Source organism: Aspergillus neoniger, assembly GCF_003184625.1.
Source record: "Aspergillus neoniger CBS 115656 unplaced genomic scaffold BO87scaffold_5, whole genome shotgun sequence".
In the NCBI taxonomy this organism is placed as follows: Eukaryota; Fungi; Ascomycota; class Eurotiomycetes; order Eurotiales; family Aspergillaceae; genus Aspergillus; species Aspergillus neoniger.
The window spans coordinates 874133-886683 of record NW_020291133.1 but is presented as its reverse complement, the minus strand read 5'-3'; the positions used below and the strand labels follow the sequence as shown (position 1 = coordinate 886683).

Below are 12551 nucleotides of genomic sequence, written 5' to 3'. Positions count from 1 at the left end.
GAGGGATGATGTAGGTGGTAAGTACTAGCGCTGCTTGTTGCAGATGCTAGGGTATCGAGATGCCCTGGATGGAGAGGGCGGTTGGGGAGGTTGGTCATGACTTCATTGTGGCCAGGAACGAGTCCAGGTTGTATTCTTCCTGGTATTGGCGGTCGTCCCAGAGCTCGCCGAGATCGTCTAGCCAGCCCTTCTTGCCCTTTTCTTTGACTTCGCCGTCAATGTCGACCATGTCTACTTCGTTGCCGGCTTGCTCGTTGGGTTTCTCGGCGTTGTCGGCGGTTTCTCCGAGGTTGAAGAGGTCCAGGAGTTGGTCGGTGTCCATTGTATTCAGGCCCGCGTTTTGTTGGTTGACCACTGTGGAGGCCACGTCGATCTTGAATCGTTGAAGACTGGAGAATGGTTAATATTGGCAAATCAGTCAAACAATGTAGGAGCAACTTACTTCAGGATCTTCTCCTCCAGAGTACCGCGTGTGATCAACCGGTACACGTTGACAACCTTCTTCTGACCGATACGGTGAGCACGGTCCATAGCTTGGATATCCTTCTGCGGGTTCCAGTCGTGCTCCACGAAGATGACTGTGTCGGCTCCCGTCAGGTTCAGACCCAGACCACCAACGCTGGTCGTCAAGAGCAGAACATCGTAGCTGGGATCCGAGTTAAAGCGGTTGACAATGTCCTGACGCTTGGTAGCTTCCACGCCACCGTCAAGGCGAAGATACTGAACCGAGGGGAGAAGCTTGCGCAGCACTTCGCTCTGCACGATGTCGAGCATCTCCTTCATCTGACAGAACACCAGAGCTCGGTGTGGGCTCACATAGCTTGCCCCCGTGCCGAGATCACCTTCAGTGGGTGGGTCGACACCGATGCCACAGTCGAGTAGCAGGTCGCGTAGAGCGCTGAGCTTCGGTGCATGGGACACATCGCGAATATGGGACTGTTTCGTGGTGAGGTACTGTTGGACCTCGTTGTACTGCTTGTGTCCCTCTTTCACGACCAGCGCAGGGGAGTTGCAAAGACGGCGCATGTATTGCAGTGCTTGGAAGATGTGCTCTTTGTCGGATTTCTCGGAGCTACCCAGCTTGTTTGCCAGTTCCTTCTGCTCCTTCTTGGTAAAGTCCTCGAAAAGTCTCTTCTGGAGGTCACTAGGGTCACAGTAGTAGTTCTGAATGATCTTCGGTGGCAGATCGTTCAGGACCTCCTCCTTCAGGCGACGAAGCAAGAACGGAAGCACCTGCTTGTGCAAAGCCTCAATAGCAAGAGCGCCGGCCTCTTGTTCCTTGGAAGACGACTTGCTGAAGCGACTGGCCGCGATTGGCTTGGCGAACCGATCTAAGAAGACCTTCTCTGTACCAAGGAATCCGGGCATTAGGAAATCGAAGAGCGACCACAGTTCCAGGACATTGTTCTGAATCGGGGTACCAGAGAGGATCAGCCGGTGGTTGCTGGCAATCCGCTTGACTGCAACTGTGACTTTGGCCTTGGGGTTCTTAATAAGGTGTCCTTCATCCAAAACACAGTAGTTCCAGCTGATCGGTCGGAGAACGTCGTTGTCGTTCCGGCAGATGTCGTAAGAAGTCACGACAATGTCGGCATCCGCCAAGTTGCCCTGCAGCTTTGCGCGCTCCACTGGGGGACCAACGTAAGCAACGCAGTTCAAGAACGGGGCGTATTGTTTAACCTCCTGCTGCCAGTGACCGGAAAGAGACGGGGGGCAGACAATCAGAGACGGAAGCTTCCGAACTTCCGCTGACTGGGTCCGTGCATACTCATCAGCGCGCAGATGGTGGTCACTCGCGACAATGCAGATTGTCTGCAGAGTCTTACCAAGACCCATGTCATCACAAAGAATACCATGCAGATTGTACCGGTTGAGGAAAGCAAGCCAGTTGACACCCTCTTGCTGGTAAGGCCGAAGCTCAGCTTTGATCGCAACTGGCAGCTGAAACTCTTCTACCTTGCGGACATCCAGCATCTGAGACATGAACTTCCTTTCCCGGTCTCGTCCCTTGAGCAACTCCTCAGATAGGCCTGGCGGATCGGGAATGCCAGCTTCTAGAGGAACAAGCTTGACTAGGGTAGCAAAAGATGTTGTAGCCAAGAGGCGCACGTCATTGTCCGAGTCGCTCATCCGCCCCAAAACTGGCACCACGAGGAAGATGACATAGGGAAGGATTCCGTCCTCCATCACATGGATCAGGTGGTAGATGCACTCCACAGCGCCCTGGCGGTGGTGAACATCCAAAGGATCATTAATGGTTGGCAGTACCTTCTCGACCAACATGGTCATACCCTCAACAGTAATGACACTGCAGACGGTTGCGAAGCACTTGGCGGCGGCATATCGGATGACTGAAAGTCGGCACTGCAGAGCCTTGACAATAAGAGGCATGAGCCCGATAATCCAAGGGTGGAGACCCTTATCGAACTTTGGTAGCAAGGCGCGCAATGTTGACAGGCCATCCACAACCTCCTGGCCCAATTCGTTGTCGGGATTGAGGATTTCCTGGGGAAGATCGCCGGCAAGAGCTTCTTTTAAAGGCCGCTCCACCAAGGTTGCAAGGTTGGGCACCTTCTCCAAAAGCTGGGATCCGAACTTGACGGCCAATTGCTCGAGGGCTTCCTTGGCACCACGGCGCATGATCCTCGCCTCCTTCGCCTCTCTCTCGAACTTCGCCGCATCCGGATGGTCGCGCCTGTCCTCTTCCTTGCGCAGAGACAGAATGGACTTCTCCAGAGTCGCATTGTGGTGAAACTCGGGCGTCTCGGAAGTGTCCACACAGCAATACTTGACCAAATTGCCGATGACCTTGTCGACGGGGCCTCGTTTCGTAGCAGTGGTGTAATATTCAACCAAGAAAGCGATAGCTGTGGCAGAGCGTTGTTGCAGCTCCGCATTCTCTTCCTTCTTGATGCTGTCCATCATGCCCTTGATAATGTGGCTTGGCTTCTTGGGAATGTCGTGCAACGCCACCAACGCACCCGCGGCGGCAGCCCGCACACGCAGATCCCTTTGTTCCCGGACACTTCTGGCTTCCTCGATGGCGCTTTCTGCGGTCGCACGGGTGTCATTCAGAACTTGGAGGGCGGTGATACGCTGGGCTGGGGCCAGACCCTTCTTCAGCCGCTCAAAATCGGGCCCAGCAACCTTTTCGGCGTCGGCAAGAGAGAACGCACTGGGCCCAGCCTGCTCTTCTCCTTGCACAACGACCGCCAGCGTGGGTAGTCTTGACCCAGGAACATGGGCGTGATCTTTGAACGCATAAAGGAGCGAGTGGCACTGTGCGCGGGCGACCTGTAGATAGCATGCAATGTCGCTGTACCACAGGGGGCGTTCGCCTTCGATGATTGGGCGTAACTGCTCAGTGAGAAGGGAAGCATACTTACTGCCAGGTCCAGAGACCCTAGCGTACTCCTCGACGATCATTGCTGTCGACAATTGAGACGTCGACGCCGTATGCCTGAGACCAGCCAAAATAGTTTGCCACAGGCTGGGAAGTTCATTCTTATCCCAGAGGAAGAGCAACTTGCCAAGTGCTCTGGCCGCGTAGATCTTCGATCGCAGCATCGTATCTGCGCCCACCAGATCAATATCGCCCTGAAGCATGTGCCCATCCACGTTATGAGCTGAAGGCGGGGGCGCTTCTTTCTTTTCTGCTTTCCGCCCGCGCTTCTTCGGTCCATCGGCGGCGGCATTGTTCGCGGTGGGTGAGGACTTTGCGGGGGCCGCGGCACTATTTGGGAAAGGCACCCCAGATGGCTTGATGAAGAGTGAGGCGTCCATGGGAAGAGGATATCTTGGGACACCGAATGGTGACATTGTGAGAGTGATGAGCGGTTCGATGTAGCTCAGGAGGTCGCCATCAGCCTTGAACACCCCCCGAGATTCCAGGGAATTTAACAGTTCCGACCACACTTGAAGCGAGAGCTTGAGCACCCCTTCGTTTCGTTCCACCAAGAGGTTCTGAAAGATCAAGCGCAGTGCTTTTCCATTCACCCATTCGTTGGTACCTTCGCCTTCCAGCTGCAGGAAGGTCATGAGTGCGCGAAGGACCGCCGAGCGAACGCTGGTGATCGTATGGCGCAAAAACGGGTAGAGACGAGGCACGAGGTTTCCAAACGACGATTCTGGGTCCACGGCCGCGTTGGCCTTCATGGCATCCAGGACCTCGCGGAAGGTACACAGCTTCGCCAGAAGATCCATGACTGAGCCGGTACTGGCACTTAGGTCGTCCTGTAGGTTTGAAAGACAGTCCCAAACAATGTTCATCAGGCTTCCTAGCGTGCTCTGCCTGGACGCAACAAACTCCTCCGCCATGGGAACAAGCGTCGCCGCACTCACGGCACGAACATCGTCGTCATAGTCTCCCAACCCTTTCATTACTGCCTCTAGTACGCCATCCATCAAACTCCGATCCTTGATCAAGATGTCTTTCCGAACAGCTACCAGGTACCTTAACCCGATCATACCACCGTGACACACCTCCCAAATGGGACGCTCCAAGCCCAGGTCATTCTGCATGACAATGCGGTAGAGGCACTTGTAGACAGCGACCACAGACCGAGAGGGGAGCTGCGATAGAAGGGCACCCAACGTCTGGCCAACTGTTTCTCGGATGGGAGCCACGACATTGTCGGAGATGTAGTCACCGAAACGGTCGAGCATAAGAACACAGAGAAGACGACAGGCCAGATCATCTAGCCATTTACGGTTTAGTACGTCGTTCTCCGGCCTGCTTTTGCCTCTTAAGCGCCCAGCTCCAGCACCCTGAACACGGATGACCTCTCGGAGAGCCATCGCAGCCCCATGACGAACCTCCCAGTTAGGATCAAATATGTCCATCGTGAGAATTTCGCACATGGGATCATACGGCCAGGAGTTGCTAGGTCCTTCATCGGAGATGTCTGGTTGAATCAAGGGCTTCTCGGGGGCGGTTGACCCTTTGAACTCCGAGACGATCTTTTGGTCGTCATCGCCTGACGACCTTTCCAGGGAGAAATAGTCTTGCTTCGAGTCGCCATTCTTCTCTTCGCCATTTTCCGCCTTGATGGGGTGGGGGGTCGTAGCTGATGGGGTGGTGACATTATCCGAGGGCCTCCGCGTCGATAAATCCACGACACGAACCTTGTTGGCTCCCATCCTCGCGCTCTGCTTGTTTTTCCGCTTGAGCTGGTTCAATTGCCGCTTACTCAACCCAGACTCTTCTCCGTTAGCGCTTTCCATGGGAGATGCCAGCGGTGGCGCAGAGTTGTGGTGGTTTGTTTCCTTCTGCGGGGCTTCATCCTTGATAGCGGGGGTCTTTAAGACGAGATCATTATCGTCGATCAAGTCCTCCTCGATGTATTCCCCGGCCAGTCCTAGACGGGAGGTTAAAGTTTTCTTCTGGTGCTGCAACCGGGAGACCGGATCCATCGCGGCTAGCGAGTACTCATACTCCTTACCCGCGCTACCCAGTAGCCGCTTGCCATACTTGAGGATCGATGCCAAGTCCAAGGTCTCGAGCTGGAGGAGGGAATCACTTGGGGAAGAGGGTTGCTCTTCCTCCGACTTGATCTCTACATCATCCTCGTCGAGCTTCTTGATCGTTTCACCATCTTCCTCATTAGGATCGAAGGTGTCGGCGTTGGCCACGATTAAACCAATCGCCTTGGCAGCTGCTGTTCGGGTGTCCCATGACTTGGACTTGAGATAAGGTAAAATGCGCCCGAGCAGGTTGAACAGCTCATCGGGATGCTGTTTCTGAACATCTGCAAGCTGCTGGGCTGCAGTGTTGCGGATGAGAGGCGTGCTGCCCGTCTCGAGTAACCTACAAAGGAAATCATTGGTCAGTGCATTCATCCCGGCTGCGGGCTGCTGGCGCGGTAATACTCACGTGACAAGCCGGTCGAGTCTAGTGCGGCGCAGTTAGCGTCATGTGCCAAACGGATGCGGAATGGGCGGGACGGCAGATGGAAACTTACCTGGAGGACATGGCTGGCTGGCTGTCACTCCTCGGAACTTTGAGGAACGAATTATTTCACAAATAAAATAGTTCAGAATCCGCAAGGAAAAGGGGTATCAGCAGAGAATAACATAAAAAGAAAAGTAAAACGTGGTCGCCAATGATCCACAATATTTGAAAGTAATTCACCACAACCCCCACAACACCTCTCTAAAAATTATTAGGTATAGTAAGGTATGGTAAGACAGAGGGAGCAATAACGAAGAGAGGAGAGGGAGTGAGAGGAGAGTGAAGTGGACGAAAGAGGTAAGGTATGTAAAGTATACAAGACCGTTACACCCACGTCACAGCCATCGAGAAGCGTCGAAGCGTGACTAATTAAGCAAAGCTGGACAGTTTCTGAAGGGCGATCGGGAAACAGAAGTGGAGATCACGGCTTAGTAGAAGAAACGCGGGTATTGTATTGATGATCGGGGGGGGAAAGGCGGTTTGGACGTGACGCGGACCAAGGCGATATTACTTTTTAAGTATGGTCAAGTAATGAATCATAAAACAAGTCACGAAGGGCAAATGCCGGGATGGGGAAACGGGACGAGAAAAATAAAATGAAAAATTGCGGATGACCAGGAGATGAATGGAATCGGATCGACAGGGAGTGAAGAAGTGGTGGTGGTGGTGCGTCGACTGGAATGGAGGTGGTGGTGAAGGGGAGCAAGCCTTGTCTGGCCTGCAAAGTAAATGCGCAGGAGTATCAACAAGTCGTCCTCCGGTCCTGCTTTGCCTCCCCTCGAGGTCACGCAGCCTGTTTATATCATTGGGGGCATCTTTGGCTGGGCGCGCCTACCCATACTTGGGCCCTGCGCGCTAGCCTGCCTCGGGGTTAGCGCCCCCCACTCCCGTAAAGGTTTTCTACTAGTCACGTGATCCCTCCCTGCGCCAAACCGCCGCTTGGATCGACAGGCGCGAAATTGCTGCACTGCGATTCCTTCCTTTGGAGTTCGAGTTCCCTTCCCCCCCCCCAAGAGCTGTTCTGTCCTGCGTGTCCATGAGGCTGACCGGTCGGTTTGATCCACGGGATTTTGCGCCGCCCGGGATACCTTCGCGGCTGAACTCTCCAGTTTTGACCCTCTTTTGTCCTCTCAGCTTCCTGCACGCAGCACAAGCTGAGGTAACCTCCTCTATTGGTGCCTGTAATGTAAAAAAAAACAAAATGGAAATGGAAAAAAACTCTACTCCGTACTTGTAGCGGTCATTCCCTTGTCTTTTTCCTTAATCTTCGTCTGCCTACGTATCACCTACATATTACTACCTACCACTAGATAGCTACTACTAGTAGTTAGTTAGCAGCAAGATAAAATTACCTTCTCATCAAGTCCGCCATGTGAGCTTGTTTCGATCGCCCACCAACAGCGCCAAGAAATGCCAGATGGCCTCCTTCAAGTTTCGGAATCCGGTCGTCCCCCAAACCAATGTTTCTTTCTCGGCGGTGATTCCCTCTCCTTTTGTTGTGACAAGGTTCTTGACAGTTGCCTGAAATGCTGGTAACTCCGTAGTTACCAACCAACCAACTACTTACTAGTTCGATTCCTCCCCAAGCTGTCATTTCCCGCGTAGATGACGTTGGTCATTTCCGCCAATCAGATAGTCCGTATTTCAAGTGAAACCTATTGAAAAAATATAGATCACATACTACTAGTCTCCTACCACTACTTCACGTCTAGGCGCGAACTATTCCATCAACGGTCTATTCAACCATTCTTGGTCCTAATCAAGGGCAGCTTATTGTTTTGTTCAATCAATAGAGCATTGTGATCCACATTTGAAGATAACGTAACCTAGTATTGATTGTGAATTTCCGTATCATGGCGGCATGTAGATCCTGAGGTCAAAATATATATTGAGAGTTCGCTACTATATATCCCCGCATATGTTGGCAGCGGCTTCACCAGTACGACCATGAGAACACCACTTGGACAAAGTTAGCTCCCCTTCACATCTCAATTGACAGCCCTGCGACTAATTACTAGTCGGAAGCCGCTGTTGCAACTACCGGTAGCTACTACTCACAAAGAGTTAGAAGCTACGGTGGAACTCCGCTACACCCAGACCACCGATACCTGTCACGTCCTACAGGGCTTAGTCGACCGATCAGATATCCTACCCTCCATCGAAATCGCAGCAAGGACCCCAAAATTGATCAATGAAACTGTCCATTTCTATACATCGAAGGACTCCACAGGGGTAAACAGAAAAAAACAGCATAGCTTTAGTGACAATGGAAAAAATCAATACGTATTCGCACCAGATATGCGCATATCATCCCTCAAGCCTTGGCCAAAAATGCCGCTGCCTCCTCCTCTTTCCCTAGCAGTCCCAGACTGCGAATCTGTTCCGCCTTGGGCGCGTTTTCACGGGGGGTTGCGGCCTCAGCCTTGCGGTAGGCGGCCTGCATCTTCATCGTGCGGAGAGCCTAAGCATCGAAGGGACAATGTTAGCAAGATCCGCAAAATTGAATATGGACTTGATCGCATGAAGCTAGACAAATAGGCGTACCTCCTTCTTGTGGTGCAGGCACTCGTAGTAATCCTCCAGAGCGGGCACACACTTCTTCTTGCCAGCTTCACCCTCTCCACCGTTGACGACGTAGCAACCGAGAACCTCCTGCCAGAAGTTGTAGCAGCGGGAAGGACCTGCACAGAGCGATTGAGATTAGCCGGGAATGTCCGCGGGAGAGTGACATGTCGGGCGCCCAATGTAGGCCAACCCGGACACTCTGGCTGTTAATGAACCTTGACAGCAAAGGATAGATAGACGTACCGCCGTTGTTACCGAAACCGGAAGCCATTGTGAGTGAGTGTGGTGGGGAAGGACGGGGGGGAGCAAGACGAGGGGATTAGGATTGCGAGGGAGCGGAGGTGAGGATCGCGATTGAGGTTCTTCTTCCCTCGCCGATGATTCGCCTGTTCCGCCTTCCGCCCCGGCCCTGGCCCGTGCACCTGACGTCTTTGTGTCTCCCGAACACATCACCTTCTTCCATCATGCTCTCTCTGCTGCTCCCTCTTCAGACGTCATGGCGGTCCTTCAAGGGCTCTCAAGTGCTCATGCGATTCTTCTAGCAACTCATCTCTGTGCCACCGGCAATGTGGCTGCTCTTCCGCACTTGCAGGCAAAGTTTCCTGCCCACCTCCCGCTCGAGCGTGTCTTGCGCATCATCTTGACCTTTCTGCCCGAGAGCACAGAGCCTAGCTCCTACACACCAGTGCTGCAGGCGCTGGTAGATGAACAGCTACCTGAAACCAGTGGTGCTAGCATCGATACCTCCTCCGTTAATGACCTACCCGCCGCGGTCGTGAGGAAACGTGTACGGAAGATCCGTTTACTACCATTACAGTATCCCGGCGACGAGGACAGCCAGGATCCCTCTGACCTTCTCACCAAATTCCTCATTCACCGGGCCCATCGCATCGATTTAGAAACCGCTCTTCAACCCCTCGTCCTCGACCTTCTTCTCCCCTTCTACCAACGCTCGGAAGTATTGCGCACATGGTTGATCTCTAGTCTTTTACCGCTACTTCGATTGAACTACGAGTATTACCCCAGCCAAGACGAAACATTCTCGCTGGATATCTTGGAGTCGATGGACAACAGTATTGCGATCAACGTCCTTCTTTCGATGACTGGTGCGACAAAGAGCAGCATGGACTTGGTACGGAACCTACGCGGCCTCGTGGGTGCGTGGATGTATGGCAGTAACCGTTCGAAAAGACGGAGACTCAATGAAGCGATGCAAGAGACCTCGATTGTTCTACCTCAGGATGAAGCGCAACCAAAAACCGCCTCAGGTATCGGATGGCAGCAAGTCAATGAGTGGCTGCTGGCACGAAGCCTGGTTGATCATGAGAGTGCGGTGAACGCCTTCGTCAATTGGGATGGGCCTGAGGATGTTGATTTAGGCGGATACTCCGAAGAGAATGAAGGCCTGTCCGAAGATGAGCTGCGAGACTTGCGAAGGAGGTACGGACAGACTGGGCTTGCTGTCGTATATGCGAACGCTGATCCCAGCCCTCCGGCGCTGGACGGTTCCGTTCGAGTACTCGCGCGCATCGCAGAGTTCCTGAAGCTCGAAGAACATTCGTTCACTTCACCGGACAACTCAGAATTCCCGAGCGTGAGCTTCGATCCAGCGCCGATTTCGTCGGCATCAAGGGTATCTCTGTTGCAGAATGCTCTGCTGGTGGCCTCAAACCCTCTGACGCGTCCTTCAGCCTCTTCAATCTCCTTCCTCAGTGGTATCTGCCTCTCTCTTCGGATACTAAACGAGTTAGGCCATCCGACTCCGTGCAGGACGGCGGCAAGCATAAGTCTCCTCAATAATCAGGAAACGCAGCTGCTCGAATTGCGCGGTGTCATAGCCTCTGTCGTAAGGCAAGCAAGATCGGGTCATGACTGGAGCAAGACTCGCCAACAATTGCTATGGCTACGGGACTGGCAAGCCGATCACACGGAACACACCAGCGACCATCCCGCCTACCATGGTCTCTTCTGGAGAGTTCCGCAGGATGTCGTCGAGGCAGAAACATTGAAAGCGTTGCTTGAAGCCAAAGGTGAGCACGGAAAACGTCTTTGTTATTCTGCCTTTACTAACAACAACAGAATACCACCTTGCTGTGAGCATTTACATTGTCTCTGGCTCGACCCTGAGCTCTACACAAGTTGAAGAAGCCGTCAAAGAGGCCATCTTCACAGCCTACGACAACGCGAGCAACGGAAATAGGACCAGGGGCGGAATGAAGCGAGCATACGACATGTAAGTCAAAAAAAAAAAAAAATAAACGCGCATTGCCTTGGACAGACGCTAATGCCCTGCAGTCTACAAGCTTTCCAACCTCACTTCTCAGATTCAGCCTCCTTCAAGCAGATCCAAGCTCTCATATCCGCCACACACGCCCTGTCTTTCTACTCCCTTACTTTGCAGCACGGCGTCCCTTTCCAGCCAGTCAGCATCCGTGTCCACCCAGACCCTCTCTCCCTGATCGAGAAAGTTCTCGACCAGAACCCCAAGAGCTACACCAAATTGGACGACTTATTAGCCATTGGCCGGAACCTTGTCCTCGCAGGCGTCTCCCACTCTCTATCTGACGAAGATGTCTCCCCCTTCCTATCCCCTCCCTCACAGGAAGATGCCGCTATCACCGCCGAACGCCGTATCATGTCCCTCGCCATTTCCTCCGCCCTCTCCTCAAACGACTTCGGCACGGCCTACTCCTACATTCTCACCCGTCTCACTCCCCCATCCCTTCTTCCCACATCCTCCCCTCTCACCAGTCCTACATCCCCCAAAGACGACATCACCTGGCGAGCCGTCTACAACGCCGGCCGCTACCGCGCCCCAGCCACCAGCGCCACCCCCAACAACCAAACCCAAATCACGCACCTCTCCCAACGCATGGAACTTCTCTCTCTCGCCCTTGTACTCGCCCCGACCCCCGAACCTCTTCCTGAAATCCTGGGCGCCTGGCGCCGCTGCGACGAGGAACTCGCGGCCCTGCGCGCACGCGAATCCGAGGAAGAGGACATTTGGGACACGAAAGCCGACAATCTCACCTCCACCACCCTTCCAGGAGGCTTCGGCCCCACGGACAGTGAACAAGACGCGTTCGAAACACGACAGCATCAAGCCCGACGAGCACGGGCGCATGCCTCACAGAACCGTCTCCATCATGAAGAAGCTCCCATGGGTCTGTTCGAGGTAGCCCGCGGCGCCGCACTAGCGTTGCAGAAGAACGCCTTCCCGCTCCGGTCAGCTGCAGCGTCCGCAAAGACAAACACCCACGACCAGGACGACCACTCCGTCCCTTCTGCATCTCATCTCCGCAGCGGCTCCTCCATGTCGAACGAGGACCCAGACGGTGAAGGCCGCGTCCGCAAGCGAGACGTCGTCAGTAACATGGTCACTGATGGACTCGTCAGTGGTATTGGCTGGGTGTTGGGTGCTCAGCCTGTCAATCGGTGATCTATTTACAACCGCCACCCCCTTGAGATCCCACTTAGTCCAAGGTCAGATTACGAAATACGACATGATTGTTTGAAGTCCATGAGATGGGAATGTTCCCCTCCGACACAGAAAGAAAGCTAGAAGCTATCTTATCTTATTTGTCTGTTTTCAAGCGTGAATTTCCTACAACATTGTTTTCTTCTTACTTCCCTCTATACATATATCGTCCATATTTCCATAGCTTTGCATGAGTGAGTGGGTTAGTGGGTTTAGTGAACGAGTGAAAGGTTGCATGCATAATCTAGCATATTAATGAATGAGAGGATAACTACAAGTCATAACCATTTCCTTTTCCACCTCCCTCTCCTTTGCTAGTATCTGGTCCAAGTCTTCTTCTATACATATCAATGAATAAGTAACGCTTGAGTTATTACTATCATCGACGACTTTGATATAGAGAAGAGAGAGAGAGAGAGAGAGAGAAAGGAAGGAACAAGAGGGGTGTGTTCTGGGAAGAGGCAGTCACTTTGACTGATCTTTATGCCGGTCTGGTGATATAAAGTGCTTGGTATTCATTTCAGTTCTTTGTTTTCTTGCCAACTATTTTTTTGATTT

The 12551-nt window shown here is 53.0% G+C and overlaps 3 protein-coding genes across 3 annotated transcripts; 1 reads left to right on the top strand and 2 right to left on the bottom strand.

Moving 5' to 3' along the window:
- Positions 1 to 94: 94 nt before the first annotated feature.
- Positions 95 to 5971, bottom strand: BO87DRAFT_422774 (DNA-binding ATPase; the record flags this gene model as incomplete). The annotated part of the gene is made up of 4 exons (XM_025627133.1): positions 95 to 389; positions 443 to 5806; positions 5873 to 5890; positions 5961 to 5971. The coding sequence occupies 4 exons, from the start codon at positions 5969 to 5971 to the stop codon at positions 95 to 97; spliced, it is 5688 nt and encodes a 1895-aa protein (XP_025483396.1).
- Positions 5972 to 8134: 2163 nt separating this feature from the next.
- Positions 8135 to 8861, bottom strand: BO87DRAFT_373567 (uncharacterized protein). Its single transcript, XM_025622585.1, has 3 exons — positions 8759 to 8861; positions 8495 to 8631; positions 8135 to 8411 (listed from the first exon to the last, which is right to left on the bottom strand). The coding sequence occupies exons 1-3, from the start codon at positions 8784 to 8786 to the stop codon at positions 8265 to 8267; spliced, it is 312 nt and encodes a 103-aa protein (XP_025483395.1). The 5' UTR covers positions 8787 to 8861; the 3' UTR covers positions 8135 to 8264.
- Positions 8862 to 9005: 144 nt separating this feature from the next.
- BO87DRAFT_404262 (secretory pathway Sec39 family protein) lies at positions 9006 to 12259 on the top strand. The gene is made up of 3 exons (XM_025625837.1): positions 9006 to 10545; positions 10595 to 10748; positions 10811 to 12259. Exons 1-3 carry the CDS (start codon positions 9012 to 9014, stop codon positions 11952 to 11954), a joined length of 2832 nt encoding a protein of 943 aa, XP_025483394.1. The 5' UTR covers positions 9006 to 9011; the 3' UTR covers positions 11955 to 12259.
- Positions 12260 to 12551: the final 292 nt, after the last annotated feature.